The sequence below is a fragment of the Cucurbita maxima genome, unplaced genomic scaffold (assembly GCF_002738345.1).
Source record: "Cucurbita maxima cultivar Rimu unplaced genomic scaffold, Cmax_1.0 Cma_Scf00058, whole genome shotgun sequence".
Taxonomy (NCBI): Eukaryota; Viridiplantae; Streptophyta; class Magnoliopsida; order Cucurbitales; family Cucurbitaceae; genus Cucurbita; species Cucurbita maxima.
Genome location: NW_019272074.1, coordinates 83,943 through 98,654, shown reverse-complemented (window position 1 = coordinate 98,654; position 14,712 = coordinate 83,943). Strand labels below are relative to the sequence as shown.

At 35.4% G+C, this 14,712-nt stretch overlaps 1 protein-coding gene across 1 annotated transcript in view; it reads left to right on the top strand.

The window, feature by feature from the left end:
* Positions 1 to 14,712, top strand: part of LOC111471811 — a 72,948-nt gene that overhangs the window by 46,281 nt on the left and 11,955 nt on the right. Inside the window, exons 34-47 of the mRNA XM_023117486.1 lie at positions 301 to 404; positions 599 to 888; positions 979 to 1,063; positions 1,151 to 1,492; positions 1,776 to 2,141; positions 2,226 to 2,715; positions 4,050 to 4,213; positions 6,290 to 6,452; positions 6,586 to 6,855; positions 6,989 to 7,183; positions 10,081 to 10,123; positions 11,992 to 12,113; positions 12,241 to 12,732; positions 13,843 to 14,610. Coding sequence (XP_022973254.1) covers positions 301 to 404; positions 599 to 888; positions 979 to 1,063; positions 1,151 to 1,492; positions 1,776 to 2,141; positions 2,226 to 2,715; positions 4,050 to 4,213; positions 6,290 to 6,452; positions 6,586 to 6,855; positions 6,989 to 7,183; positions 10,081 to 10,123; positions 11,992 to 12,113; positions 12,241 to 12,732; positions 13,843 to 14,610 — 3,894 coding nt within the window. The remainder of the gene's footprint in view (positions 1 to 300; positions 405 to 598; positions 889 to 978; positions 1,064 to 1,150; positions 1,493 to 1,775; positions 2,142 to 2,225; positions 2,716 to 4,049; positions 4,214 to 6,289; positions 6,453 to 6,585; positions 6,856 to 6,988; positions 7,184 to 10,080; positions 10,124 to 11,991; positions 12,114 to 12,240; positions 12,733 to 13,842; positions 14,611 to 14,712) is intronic.

The window sequence follows — 14,712 nt, the reverse complement described above, 5'->3', positions numbered from 1 at the left end:
CCCCCCCCCCCCCCCTCCCCAAACACACAACAGACACTGATATAAGTATTGAAGTAACTGCCATGGCTGAACAATATAATAAATGCACATAGAAGTTATTTAAACATTTATGAGCTGGAAACTTGCACGAAACCTTCTCGTCAACATATGAGAGTAAGACACGTCGAGGGAGATTTTGTTATGGCGCTTCTAATTATTTAGCATTTCCAGTGGGACTAATTTTAAGGAACTTTTTCCACTATGTTAAAAGAACTTATTCTGTTCATTGTTGGGTCATTTTCATTTATGTACTCCATCCAGGCAATTGGCCCTGAGCTGATCTTCTACAACACATCGAGGGAAGTAGGGGAATCTACAATCCTCCAGAACCAACTTTTGCATGCTCAACTAGATGTATATTGCAGGTAAATGTAGTTTCTCTACATTTATGGAAAACTTTATTTGGCTGAAGGAATTAAGAATAATACGAAAAATGCTAGTGCGTACTCATATACTATGCATATTCTTTTCCATTCAGAAATGTGTATATTGCATCATTATGGATTATTTTCTCAATTTCCCATTTTAGTTATGTTCTACATACTTATCATGGCAATAGGTTTCTTCTCAAAGGCGATACAACTGAATTTAGTGCAAATGCACTCGGTTTGACCATGGAGAGTAATGGAATCAGGATTCTAGAGCCCTTTGATACCTCAGTAAATTATTCGAATGCTTCTGGAAAGACAAATATACATTTATCTGTTTCAGATATATTTATGAACTTTTCATTCAGCATCTTGAGACTGTTTCTAGCTGTTGAAGAGGACATTGTGGCATTTCTAAGAATGACTTCGAAGAAAATGACAGTAGTATGCTCCCAGTTTGACAAAGTTGGAACAATCAAAAGTATGCCGGCACATTTTTATTTATGTTATTGTCTGTAGATGGAAAAATATCAAAAAATTTATTCTTCTAGCTCTTATCTTGGTTTTGCAGGTCCAAACAGTGAGCAAGTATATTCATTTTGGAGGCCTAATGCTCCACCAGGTTTTGCAATTTTGGGTGACTATGTGACACCATCGTCAGTAATCTCTTTTATATGAAGTTCCCTTGGCATTATCTTTTCAGTTTGATTTTTGTATTGACATGAGCACTCATTACATGGCAGTGATAAACCACCAACGAAAGGAGTTCTTGCAGTTAACACCAGTTTTGCAAGGGTAAAGCGACCTATATCTTTCAGACTAATCTGGCCACCGGTAGCTTCTCAAGATAGTTATAATTATCACATGAACAATTATGATTCTTCACCTGGTGATGATATTCTAGGCCAGGAGGACTGCTTTTATTCCATTTGGTTTCCTGAAGCACCCAAAGGATATGTTGCACTTGGTTGTGTTGTCTCCAAAGGAATTATGAAACCGCCATTGTCTGCTGTTTTCTGCATCGCCACTTCCTTAGTTTCTGGTTGTTCCTTGAGGGACTGCATAAGTATCAGCACCAGTGTACCGTATGTCAAATGTCAAACTAATGAATCTCTCTTTGTGTTCATTTTGCATGGCACATAAATTTGTTGGTTTTCTATTTTTATTCGTATTTGGACATTGGTGGTTGTTTTGGATGTCATATGTATGCAAGGAGCTGTATTCTGGACGGGTTTCTTCTTTAAGATATAAACTGGACTTCGCAATCCCAGATGCATTTGAACTATTCACTGAATTTTGATTTCTCATCTTGACTAAATTTAGGCATTTATTTTGTAAAACTATTTTTGATACAACGTTATTGATAAGTTGCAGGTGCCGTTCAAATATTGCTTTATGGCGTGTGGACAATGCTGCTGGATCTTTTCTGCCAGCAGATCCAACAACCTTTAGTGTGAGAGGTACTGCATATGAACTGCGTCGTACAATTTTTGGGTTTCCTGAAGTGTATCATCAAATGTCTAAGAGTTCAGATAGTCATGCTTCACCAAGTCAAACTGAAACCTCCCTTCCGGAGAAGTCACATATTGTAACTTCTGGTCAGCATTTTGAGGCTGTTGCCGACTTTCAGTTGATATGGTGGAATCGAGGATCAAATTCCAAGAAGAAACTATCAATATGGCGTCCAGTTGTTCCTCAGGGGAAGATTTATTTTGGTGATGTTGTTATGAAGGGGTGTGTACTTTCCATTTTCTATTTTATTTCAGTATGTTTGAGTTTTAGTTTCTTGGTTAACTCTTGGTTGTCATCTGAACTCAGATTTGAGCGTCCAAATACATCTATAATTCTTAATCATACTGGAGATGAAGAGTTGTACAAGACCCCACTTGATTTCCAACTTGTAGGGAAAATCAAGAAGCAAAAAGGAATGGAAGATATATCCTTCTGGTTGCCACAAGCTCCTGCAGGGTTTGTTTCCTTGGGTTGTATTGCATGCAAATGTAAGCCTAAGCAACAAGACTTCAGTGCATTGGGATGTGTGCGAATGGATATGGTGGCATGGGATCAGTTCTTGGAGGAGAGTGCCTGGGATTTTTCAGATGCCAGGCTAATAACCGAGCCATTCAGCATATGGATAGTTGGTAATGAGTTAGGGACCTTCATTGTTCGGAGTGGGTCTAAGAGGCCTCAGAGGAGTTTCAATCTTAAGCTGGTGGATTCACATGTAACAAGTGGTTCAGATAACACTGTAATTGACGCAGAAGTGAGAACGTTTTCTATAGCAGTTTTTGATGACTATGCTGGTTTGGTAAGAAAACTACTCCACTTTGGTTTCATTTTAGTTTTATTAAATTACTTGAGAAATAGTTATTTTGGCTATCTGGTTAATGAGCTTCAAATGAAGGGGAGCATTATGAGAGTCAATTTAGTGTCCTTGAACTTTTTTCTTATTTTGATTATTGTTCATATTGAATAAACAACACTTGTTAAATAATATAAATCTTAAACTAGTATTTTTTGCATGCTGTTGACTCTTTTTTTTCGGGTCTCTTTTTACTTGAAATTTTTTTCTTATATATTCTTTTCTTTCTTGACAAGGAATCAAAAGAAAACGTCAAGTAATATGAAAGAGAACCATAGGAAACACCCAGTAAGAACTAGGAGCAAAGAATTAAACCTCAAGTACCTGCTAATGAAATAAAAAGAATGTCCAAATGTCTACCGAACTAATAAAGACTCAAGACTAGCCCTTACTAACAAAAGAATGAAAGCTCTTGTTTTTTTTTAAACCAGAGACAAAACTTTTCAGTCATGATTGAAAAGTTAAAAAGAGTACAGAAGTGTCAAAGGCTACGAATTGTAGACAAAGAGAGCAAAATAAAAGGAAAAAACAGGAGAAAACATCCTGTGAAAAAGTCCTCTAGATTACATGTAGAATTTCAATATTCTGGTTGTAGATATTTCTGGTAGTAATTTATCGAAATACTTGGATCTAAAACTGAGCAACTCTAGATGTTGTTAGAGTAAAGGACTGTCAACAATCTAGTAATTACCATGGCAATAGTATTGTTCCACCTTATTTTTTGTTGTTTCATAATCCAAGCGATTAAGTTTTTTCTTCATGGAGTAGATGTAACACTAAAAAAGATGGATTTTTGTTCACAAAAGAAATCTTAGTTTCCTTTGCCTGTCCAGGATTTGACGGTGGACCTAAAACTCTTTTGCCTGAAATGGATAGATTTAATTATAAAAGTGTGGAGTACATGGACATCGAAATCAGCTCCTGTAGTGTTCCCTCATCTGGGAGTGTTGTGCAACATATTGTTCTTGTTTTAATTCTACTTTGGCAGCCTACATTCCTTGCCCTAATGACCAAACGTGTGCCGATTTATCACATACCTAGGAATTTTGTTTATGTGAAATTTTACCTTTTGGTCCTATACTTTTGATGACACTCTATTTCCCCATAGAACGTTGTTATCTTTCTTAATATTCTTTCTTTTAAATTTGAAATATAAACCCTCTTTTTATGCACATTTAGATGATTATAGTTAGAAATAGACTTCTTTTTGCAGGTAACTGAACCAAGTTTGACCTTTTTTATTGGTCTATTTGCATAATTTCTCTTCTTGATTTTGACAGATGGTTCCATTGTTCAATATATCGCTTAGCGGGTTGGGATTTAGCCTTCATGGAAGAAAAGGTTATTTAAATTCAGTTGTGAACTTCTTTTTAGCTGCCAGATCATACAATGATAAATACGAATCCTGGGAGCCACTTGTTGAACCGGTAGATGGATTTCTAAGGTAATTACCTTGGGATGCTTCTCTTTTTTCTTTTTTTCTTTGTTTCTTTTTTTTCATTTGAGAAGGAAACGAAACTTTTCATTGATATAATGATAATAGACTGATGCTCAAACTACCAAATATCTATACGATACTAAATTACAATAGAAAGAGAATTCCAATTAAGACAATGGTCCTGAATAGTGTAATAAGCGAAGTGTTTGGAGAGACTGCACCAAGAAGAAGCCTTCAAATGAACAGAACCAAAACGATTATTCCATGGAAGCAGCTTGCTGTGAAAGATCTTTTGGTTCCTTTCCAGCCAAATTTTTTATAAATGGCTTTCAATTCCTGTTTGTAGATAATGTATAAAAAACTAAGTATTTCTAATACTAAAGGAAATTAAAAAGGAAAGGATTAACCAAGGAATTACTCAAGATTAACCACGAATCCTACTGTATCAATCCTATCCCTCCCAACTCATCCTCAAATTTTAAAAAGAAAGTTGAAGATAGAAGTAAAAATGTAAATAGTTTGAATGGGAACACGATTCAGCTTCAGTCTTAGCTGGAAAAAAACGCTGATCACCATGCTGCCTGAAATGAGAAACGATCATTCAACCACCAGCAGCTAGCCATGGAGAATGGACCACTGTAATCTCCCAATTGGAATTGAATCCTCCCATATGAAGAAAAATTCTCGAAAGAACATGGAGAAGATTAATGTTGAGCTGGACTAAGAGTCTGAAATATGCAAATTCTTTCGGGAACGGGCCACATCAATTTTTGTAGAACAACGATTGGACTCGCATGCTGCTTGGGTTGAAAAGGCCAAATTTCTGTTAGATTGAGGTCGACTACACTTCACCTAATATTTGCCACAAATGGTCAAATTTTCTATTTCTACGCTATCTCGTCTTCCTCTTTGTGTGTGCCCAAAAACCTTGCATTTACAACTCCACTTGCTTCATGTTTTCATTTTCAGTTTTTTCTTCTTTGCGCTACTGGTCTTTTATGCTTAAGGTTTTGTCAGCCATTGTTTAACAATCATCCTTGCTCATGTTTTCTTCTTCCTGCACGACAATTTCTTTTCTTCTTTGCGTGAGTTTTCTTTTTCTTCGTGTGAGTTCTTTTGATTTTCTTGATTTCGTTTTGCGACTCATGAGCTCTTGGTTTTCGAAATCCCTTTTTTTTTTCTTTTTTTCTTTTTTTTCAATTTTGCTCACATGATGCTCCATTCAGCTCTCTAAATGTTCCATAGCACATTGACTTCGTTTTCCATAGCACATTTGAAGGAAAAATCTCTTTGTAAAGTTCAAACATTGGTAGAATTATCATGCTGGAATTCCTTTTCCAAATCGCCGGGATTTTTCGAGTGCATGTATGATATTTTTATCTATATCAGTTTTCACGTCTTCCTGTGACCTTTCTTAATTCAAAATACTCCTTTCTTGGAAGTTTCTTGAAATTTATTCTCAAATCATGAAATAATAGGGTACTCTGAGAGGTATCCCCGTTGTAAATAGTTGTGTGCTATTGACTAATGAGAACAGCTCGTGAATCTCCCTCTTACTTTTGTCGTCAATCAAAGTTTCTTAGTCTTCCTTTGGCAGCAGCCAACATTATCTCAGATGGTTGCTCTGATACTAAATTGGTTTAGCCTAATAGAGAAAACGAGAACTCCCTCCAAGAATCTAGTCTTAGTCTCTATTAAAAAACAAAGGTATTAAAATACAATTGAGGAATTCTCTATTAATAAAGAATTTAAAACAAATTATTCCAAATACTAAGAGCAAACTAAAAAGAATTAGCCAAGGAATTATCCATGATTAAACACTAATCCTTCTGCGACATTTGGGCTCAAATCTTGACCTTTTTGTAAATCCTTTATTTCTTATCCAAAATAATTGGAGAGCCTTCTTTTATCTCCCCAGCCTTTGCTATCTTCAAATAAAATAGCCTTAGTTCATATAAACTAAAAATTAAAATTAAAAGAAAGAAAAGCCTGTCCATACAATGTTATTTCTTCAGGATGATGTCACATTCAGTAGTCCAAGTTTGCACATTTAAATGACTGACCTAATTTGGCTTCTTTCAGGTATCATTACGAGCAAAATTCCACTGGATCAGCTTCTCAGTTGCATCTTACCTCAGCTAGGGATTTAAATTTGAATATTTCAGCGTCTAATATCAATATGCTCATTCAAGCTTATGCAAGCTGGATCAACCTCACGAATGTTCAGGAGCATAACAAAACAAAAGTAGTACATATGTTTCTTCTAATTATAATTTTAATATTAATAGCCTCTGTAGATCAAGATCGCATTCAATTAACATGCTATGTATTGACTAGCTGACCAATTCTTCCTTTTGGTCCTGGGAATTGTCATGTAGGACTCGTTGTTTCCCACATCTGGTGGAAAAGGTATCGGTGATGTACAGGCCAAGAGAGACTATTTTATCATCCCTCAAAATAAACTTGGTCAGGACATTTACATCCGAGCTACTGAAATACGTGGTCTTCAAAATGTAATTCGGATGCCCTCAGGGGACATGAAGCCCTTAAAAGTTCCTGTTTCAAAGAACATGTTAGATTCCCACTTAGAAGGAAAACATTTTAAAAAAGATAGAAGAATGGTGACAATAATAATTTCTGGTGGACAGGTATGGCATAATTTTCATCAACTACTTTGTGAAGACTTTTTCATCCGGCATTTCCTTACATATTTTGCTTTCATTTATGGACAATTGTCTACACTTGATCATCTCTTACTTGGAAAAAAAACATTTGATACAGTTGCCGAAGGTTGAAGGACCAGCTGTTCACCAGTATACTGTAGCTATTCGTCTTACTCCCCTCCAAGGGGCTTTTGTTGAATTGCAACATCAACAGAGTGCACGCACATCCAGAAGTAGCTCAAACCACTCATTATCTGCTGAGGTTGACTTGGTCTTCTGGAACGAAATATTCTTTTTCAAAATTGAATCTCCGGTGGGTATTATAAGCTTATTCATTCAACATGTCTGCATTGGTTTATGCACTACCTTACATTAGCCACTTGTAATCACGACCATCTTTATTTTGTGTTCACATTTACACCGGTAGCAATTATTTGTTATCTCAAGCTTTTTTTCTCACTTGTATGAGTTTTTTTTTTTTTTTTTTGGAACAAAAAACTTCCCATTGATATCATGTAAAAGGTTACAAACTCCCAAAGGGAGTGAAAGTAAAAGAAAGAAAATACAAAATCAAAAACTTAGAAACGAGTACAATCTTCTTCTTCATGCACATTAATGAAAACTGAACAAACTTGAAGAGTGGACCACCTAAAAACCCTAGAAAAATCTATTGAAATACAAATATATGGTGAGAGAGGAATGAACGAAATAAATGCTAACAACTAACGAGAAAGAATCCTTAGTGCCCCAAAAATCTTCAATGGAAACTATATTATCAGTCCCTTTCCTCAAAGATAGAAGAAGTACAAGAAAGGCCACGTGTCACAAAATGTTATCAGTTATAACCTTCCCACATCAAGAATCTCTTCAGAAATAATATCACTAATATGGTATAGGTTGTGTCTGCAGCAGCAATAATTGTAAAAGATGATAGTTCAGTGTATATATGTCTTTTCTTGAATCAATGGGAGATTTTACACATCTGAAAAACCACAAGTTTCAATAAGAAGCAAATTTGGCAGGTATGGAAGATGGAGGAAGAGGAAAAGTATCATAATCACCTTCTTGAGATAATGAACTAAAAGCTTCAAATTAAAAATCTTCAAGAACATCCTCCAAGTTAGGCTTTATAATTGATTCCACACTGTTCATGCTAACCATGGATTCAACATTAGAATCATCATGTGAAAGAGACATAGGGTCTTTGGTCGAGTGGGTAACTCCTCTAGTTAATACATAATTTGGATTCAGAGGGTATAAAACAATTTGATACTATGTATTGGGGAACAAGGAATGTGAAGGATCAGAAGAGGTAACTTGTTTCACGAGGAGGGCTAAAAAACGTGAACACCCAATTAATTCGGGATTCAAAGAATATCCTCAAGGATTGGATGAATGAAGAATATGCCCCTGTTAGTGAATGGGTTTTCTTATGTCAAGGACTCGTTAATGGTCTTATCAACTGCCTTGTCAATTGAAGCATTTGAAAATATGACCTTACCAACTCCATCATTAATGCTCAACTTCATTTCGAAATCATGCAAGACTACACCAAATGAGTTTTTGTCAACTAAATTCTCACAAATTTATTTCATTAACTACCTTGTCTAGAACATCAATGCCAAACCCTTTTTCAAATTCAAATTTTCAGTAAGTGGAGAAACAAAAGACTATTGATCTTTCAAGCATGCTAGAATACATAAAAGAACCGCAAAAGGTGAAGAATGGGATGCAGACATATCACAGGCTCTAGTTGGAATAAAAATACTTCCTAACATTTTGTCTTTCATTTTGATTGTGGAAAGAATAAAACCAAAAATGTTCCTCTCAGCTTCCATTTTGGCTGAGCAACAATCCAATCTATTTAAGGTTGAAGAATAAGTACTAATAAGTCTTCCTAAATAAGGCCTCCCTAAATGACCGTGAATGGCTTCAAAGCAACCACAAATTCAGAGATTCGGGAGTAAGTCCAAAATCTCCACCAAGCACCATATCCCTTAGTAAACTTAGGCACACAATGCTTTTCTGCAAACTATCTCTCAATCTTCATACGAAAAGATTTAAATTTCTTCCATTTTCAATAGGTAGAAAATTCTCATCTTCAAACTTTAGCAAGGCCTTGTCATTAATCAAAGGATTACTAACAAAAGAAGCTTCTAGCTGATCCTCTAAAAAATTTTGAATACCCAACCAATTACCATGAGCAAAAAATCTAGAAATTACCAAAATTGAACTCCGATCATCTTCCGTTATTTCCTTTTCCTTTTTCACCTAGAAAGAATGAGTGAACTTCTCATAGGGGGATAAACCCTTGTTACTTTTAACAATATGTAACTTGGATCTTTCATTTCTCATTTGAGGAAGTTCCACATGTTGAACATTTGAAATCATGCCAAATCTTCTTGTTGCGTAATGAAGTTTCTTAGTAAATCCCAAAGAGTGAACCAACCCCTTTTATCAACACCAGCACTTATTGATAAAACCTTCCTACCTCCAAAAGGAAGCCATATAATACAATCGAGATAGCAACATTTTTGAATCCCTGATGTTCCAAACTCATCCCTATATTACTTCTAAAAGGGTGAAAACACAGGGCAATGCAACAAACCCATTAATGCAATACTACTACTAATCCATATCACAATTACTTGAACTCATAGCAATGAAACATAAAAATGACCTTAAATGTAGTTGATTCGTAGGGTTAATATAGATGAAAATCTTAACTGGAAAAAGAATCTGCAGAAGAGGAATAGGTTGATGGTTTGAGGGTTGAAGGTTGAGGGTTCTATTGGGTGTACTCTTAAGAAACGAGAATATTAAAAGATTTCATTTGTAGTTATTGTTGAATTGGTAGTTATCCATGGCTATTCAATCGGATTAATCGTTGTTATTTATATAGTCCTCCTTTTGGGTGAATTAGTGATGTTTATAAAGTAAACTGTGTCTAATTAGTCCTTATGGTGTTTACCGTGCTGATATTTCCGCAGTCTTGATTCTTAAAATGATGATTAGGGTCATTTTCATTTTTATATAAAAATCTGTATAGAACACCAAATATCTTTCTGGAGGAGCTGAATAAGAAATAATTCTTCTGTTTACATGAGAAAATTTCTAACTTTTTCCAGAGTTTGTAGATGCTTTTTCTTTTTCTGTCAATACCATGTCTTTGTGCCTTCCTGATGCTTTTCATGTTTCTTAAATTCACAGGAAAAATATATGCTGGAGTTGATGGTAATAGATGTGGGAAAAGGTACCTTAATGTGCTAGTAGTTTTCTTAAATACATATGGAGAGATGACGTACTCATGTCTTCATACTTAATCTTTTTGCTAGTTGGTTCACATTTGTGTTTGATGCTACTGTTCATGCTCCGATTTACTGATAATGGGATAAGAAAATTGCGCTGCCACATGGGAATATTGAACTAACACTTGCTTTCCATGGATACTGGAATTGCTATAGTTATCATTTTATAAATATAATAGTTTCAAATAAAACAACGAAGAATGCATAGATCAATTAGACCTTTGTAGTTGAGCGTTCGTGGATGGGAGTATACTAAGTTGGTGATCAAAAGAAGTCCTTGTGTTGTGAAAAAAAAAAAAACAGAATCTTACGAAGTTGCAATGTGAATAACGCAGCAGCTTCAGATATGTATAACTAGATTCTTGCACACATTCATGCACTGTAATTAAGTTTTTCATTTGTGACTTCTGAAACTAACCCAGCACACAGTGGAATTGAATTGAACTCATATGAGTGTTCAAATCACTCCAGGAATACATTGTTTAAAATTGAAACAGGGGTATCTTCCAATCTGAATTTTGTAATTCAAAATAAAAAGGGCAATATGGGAATCGAAAATGTAAGACCTGACACCTATAAGGTACCTTGTTGCCTCATGTGCATCAAGACGGGTGAGCGTGAGAGAAGCATGTAACACTGTGGAAGTGCTCCAATAGAAGTGAGCACAAGAGAGGCAAGCAACACCCGTGAAAGTTCTCCAAGAGGATAGTATACATGCGTTATGTGCTCTCACGGCTTCAACTGATAAATGTGCTAACAAAAGAATTTCACAACTTAACTGCTTTATGAGTTAGTATCCAAGTCAAGAATGAATTATATTTATTATTGAGCTTGAGGGGGAGTGTCGAAGGATTAACCTTAAGTTATGGATATTTGTGTAATCCTAATAAATAATGTAAGTAGTTGACCAATCTTTTTTATCTCTATTTTTACCTAGGATTTATTTTGATTTATTGTAACTGGTTGCAAGTAGCTTGCTGTTTTTTCTTATTTATTTTTAAAAAATTACATATCTAGGGAAAGACTAACTAAAACCTAAATTGATAGATAATCTAAATTCCCTATATACTAGATAATCTAAATAAATCCTTAGGTAATAGATAACAAGATAAAGATAAATCTAAATAAATTTCTAGTTACTAGTTAACTATAAATCTAATAGATATCATTCCTTCTTAGCTTGGATACTAACTCATGAATTACACAAATATCCTAATTTAAGGTTAATCCTTATTCAAAACTAGTATCTAGGGATTTATCTAGATTTATTATTGCCTAGTAGGTAGGGATTCAGTTAGCCTGTATTATACAAGGCAAATGTACTTCTGTGAAATTAAGAAAAAAGGTAGTAAGATAATTTAGACTTTCAACAGTCAATATTTGAAAATGACTCGATAAACTCATTACTTGAAGTGGAAGGATAGATTGAGAATGATTGTGACAATAACAATAGGAGATATCTGGTTGTTTGTGGGTCAATGTGCATGAGTGTTATCAGTTGAGTATATTTGTACACTTTTATCGTGAATTCCAATTAATTTTATACTTGGTATTTTGTTTCAATAAAAAGTAGGGGCATGGTTGTTAGTTGTGTTATTTTAACAAGTTCCGTTGGTGATGTTTTGCATAGTAAAACTGTCATGTTTCGTTTTAATTGCGTGAATCTGTTTTATTCATTTCTAATTGTTTGGTAGCAAATTGTTATGAAGAATATTGTTCATACTGAAATAATTTTTTGTACTTTTTGAGTAGCAAACCAGTTATGAAATTTTACGAAGGTGACTGTATTCTTCCCTCCATATCAATTCTACAGGTGACGCTACTGGATTCTTTTCTGCCCCTTTAACTCAGATAGCACAGAGCTTGGAGGATGAATTTCACTTGTATGATCACGTTAATAAGTTAAGCTGGATAGAACTTGCTTCACCTGGCTTGGTAATATGTTTTGTTCTTCTTGTACTATATGTAATTGTTTGGCATCCATATGGAAGCCTTACATTATTTGTCAAATGCCCATATGTTAATATCGCAATGTCTAATTAAAAGAACAATTATAATACAGGGGAAAACATGCAAGTTCAGTGGAAAATTAAGTTGTACTGTGCTTTTGTCGCCCAAACAAGAATTTGAGAACATAAATCAATCCTCAAATAAAGGAAGGAAATCTGGATCTATTCAAATAAGTCCGAGTAGGACTGGACCATGGACTACTGTTAGGTTAAACTATGCTACACCAGCTGCTTGTTGGCGCTTAGGGAATGATGTCATTGCCAGCCAAGTGGCTGTCAAGGATGGTAGCCGATATGTGACAATTAGGTCTCTCGTCTCAGTGCAGAACAATACTGATTATATGCTTGATGTCTGCCTAATGTCCAAACATTGCAAGGAAAGCATACATCTCCCGGATGAAACTGGTAGTTCAGATGGTTCAACAGCTGATAATAACATGGTTGTTACAGAAGAGTTTGATGAAACTGAAAAATACAGCCCCACTGCTGGCTGGGTTAGCTGCCTGAAATTCAGTCAGGATTTCTCAGAAGTAATCATTCCAGAGGTATAATCGTTCTCTCTAAGAGTGAACAGTTGAATTCAAATTATGATTTTAGAAAAGTAAAAAGTTGAAATCAAATGAAGAAAAGCCATTATTTCAAATAATTTGATTAGAAAGAACTTCATTTCTTACATGTTTGGTGGAACTTAAGTTGGTCGTGTCCATAAAACTTAGTTATATTTTAATATTAATTTCTCGTGATGTGTATGTTGTATATTTCTTCTAAATTTCCTCGTCAGAAAGCTTTCTTTATGCCCAATTAACACAAGGATCAATCACTCTTCTATGATCTCTGTCCTTGAGAGGACTCCCACAAACAAAGTTCAAAATAGACACCCTTCCTAATATATTCCCTGCAGAAGTGTGCCTCTGCATACATGTGCATGACAATGCAGATCACTTATTTATCATCTTTGTGGCACGCTTCTCAGAGAGCTTTGTATCTCTTGAGACCAACACCACTTGCTGAGTTTTGTGACTAAGAGCACAACACGCATACGTTTTTTTGTTAAAGCTAGCAATACAAGGAATCCATAGGAGGATGTCATCTACCTTAAGGCTTTGTGGACTCTAAAGTTAAAATCTCTCTCAAATTTCTTTCTTTTAATTTTGTTAACTACATGGAGGGCCTTCCTCTAGCTCCTGTAGCTCAGAGAGTTCTCAATTTCTTATTGGTCTTTTGCCATGCCAGTTTTTGAGTGACTAAGTGGGGATAGAGTTTGACAATTTAACAGGGAACGAAAAGGGGTAATGGGTCGAGGAATCGGAGAGGTGAATTGGGAAAAGAGATAGAATAAGGGGATATTACAACCGTGTCAAATGAGGTTGTTACAATTAAGATGTATGTATTAGTATTGAGCCTTTGGGCTGATTGATGAAGGTCAGTCTCGAGGAAATAGTTAATATTCAATTTTTAGTTCAGTTCTCCAAGCTAAGCTTTGTCGATGCTTATAGCAATTTTGCATCATAATTTATAGAAGTCCACTTTTCCATTGATGATTCTCGAGGAATTGTTATGGTGCTTTCTTGTTTCCGTTATTGAAATTCATCGTAATTCTGTATAGCTTGTATCCTTTATTAGGCTTCCTTTTAATTAACTGTTCACTTGCACAGGTAACATCAAGAGTTGAGCTACCGTCTGGTTGGGAATGGATTGATGATTGGCATTTAGACAAGAGACCTCATACTGCTGCTGATGGTTGGGTTTATGCTCCAGATGTCAAAAGTCTTAAATGGCCTGATTCTTCCGACTCTGTGGAATCTGTAAACCATGCGAGGCAAAGAAGGTGGGTCAGAAGTAGGAAACAGACAAGTAATATACAGAAGGAAATATTCATAGGGCAATTGAAGCCTGGTGATACGGTTCCCCTCCCTTTATCAGTGCTGGCACAATCTGGTCGTTATATATTTCATTTGAGACCTTCGACACTTAAAAATTGTGATGAGTACTCTTGGAGTTTAGTTGTAAATAAACCTAATCAAGAGGATGCTAATGGGCCTGATATTTTCTCTGAAGTATGCGTTTCAAACCTAAGTGAATCTGAGGAATTGTTGTATTGTGTTCAGACAAGCGGAACCTCATCAAGTAGTTCTCATAGGTTATGGTTTTGTTTAGGCATACAAGCCTCGGAAATTGCCAAAGATATGCACTCTGACCCTATTCAGGACTGGAATCTTGTTATCAAGGCTCCCTTGTCTATTACCAATTACCTTCCGCTTGTGACAGAATTTTCGGTTCAACACAAACAGAAAAGTGGCCATTTCATTGGCTGTTGTAGAGGAATCCTTCATCCAGGGAAAACTGTGAAGGTCTATGATGCTGATATCAGAAATCCTTTGTTCTTTTCACTCTTCCCACAGAGAGGATGGCTTCCTGTACATGTAAATTTAGTTCACTTTCATCTTGCAATATTTAAATTCTACTTGAGAGATTTTTCTGTGCCTATTCTTTTTTCTTTTTTTTTTTCTTTTTTTTTTTTTTTT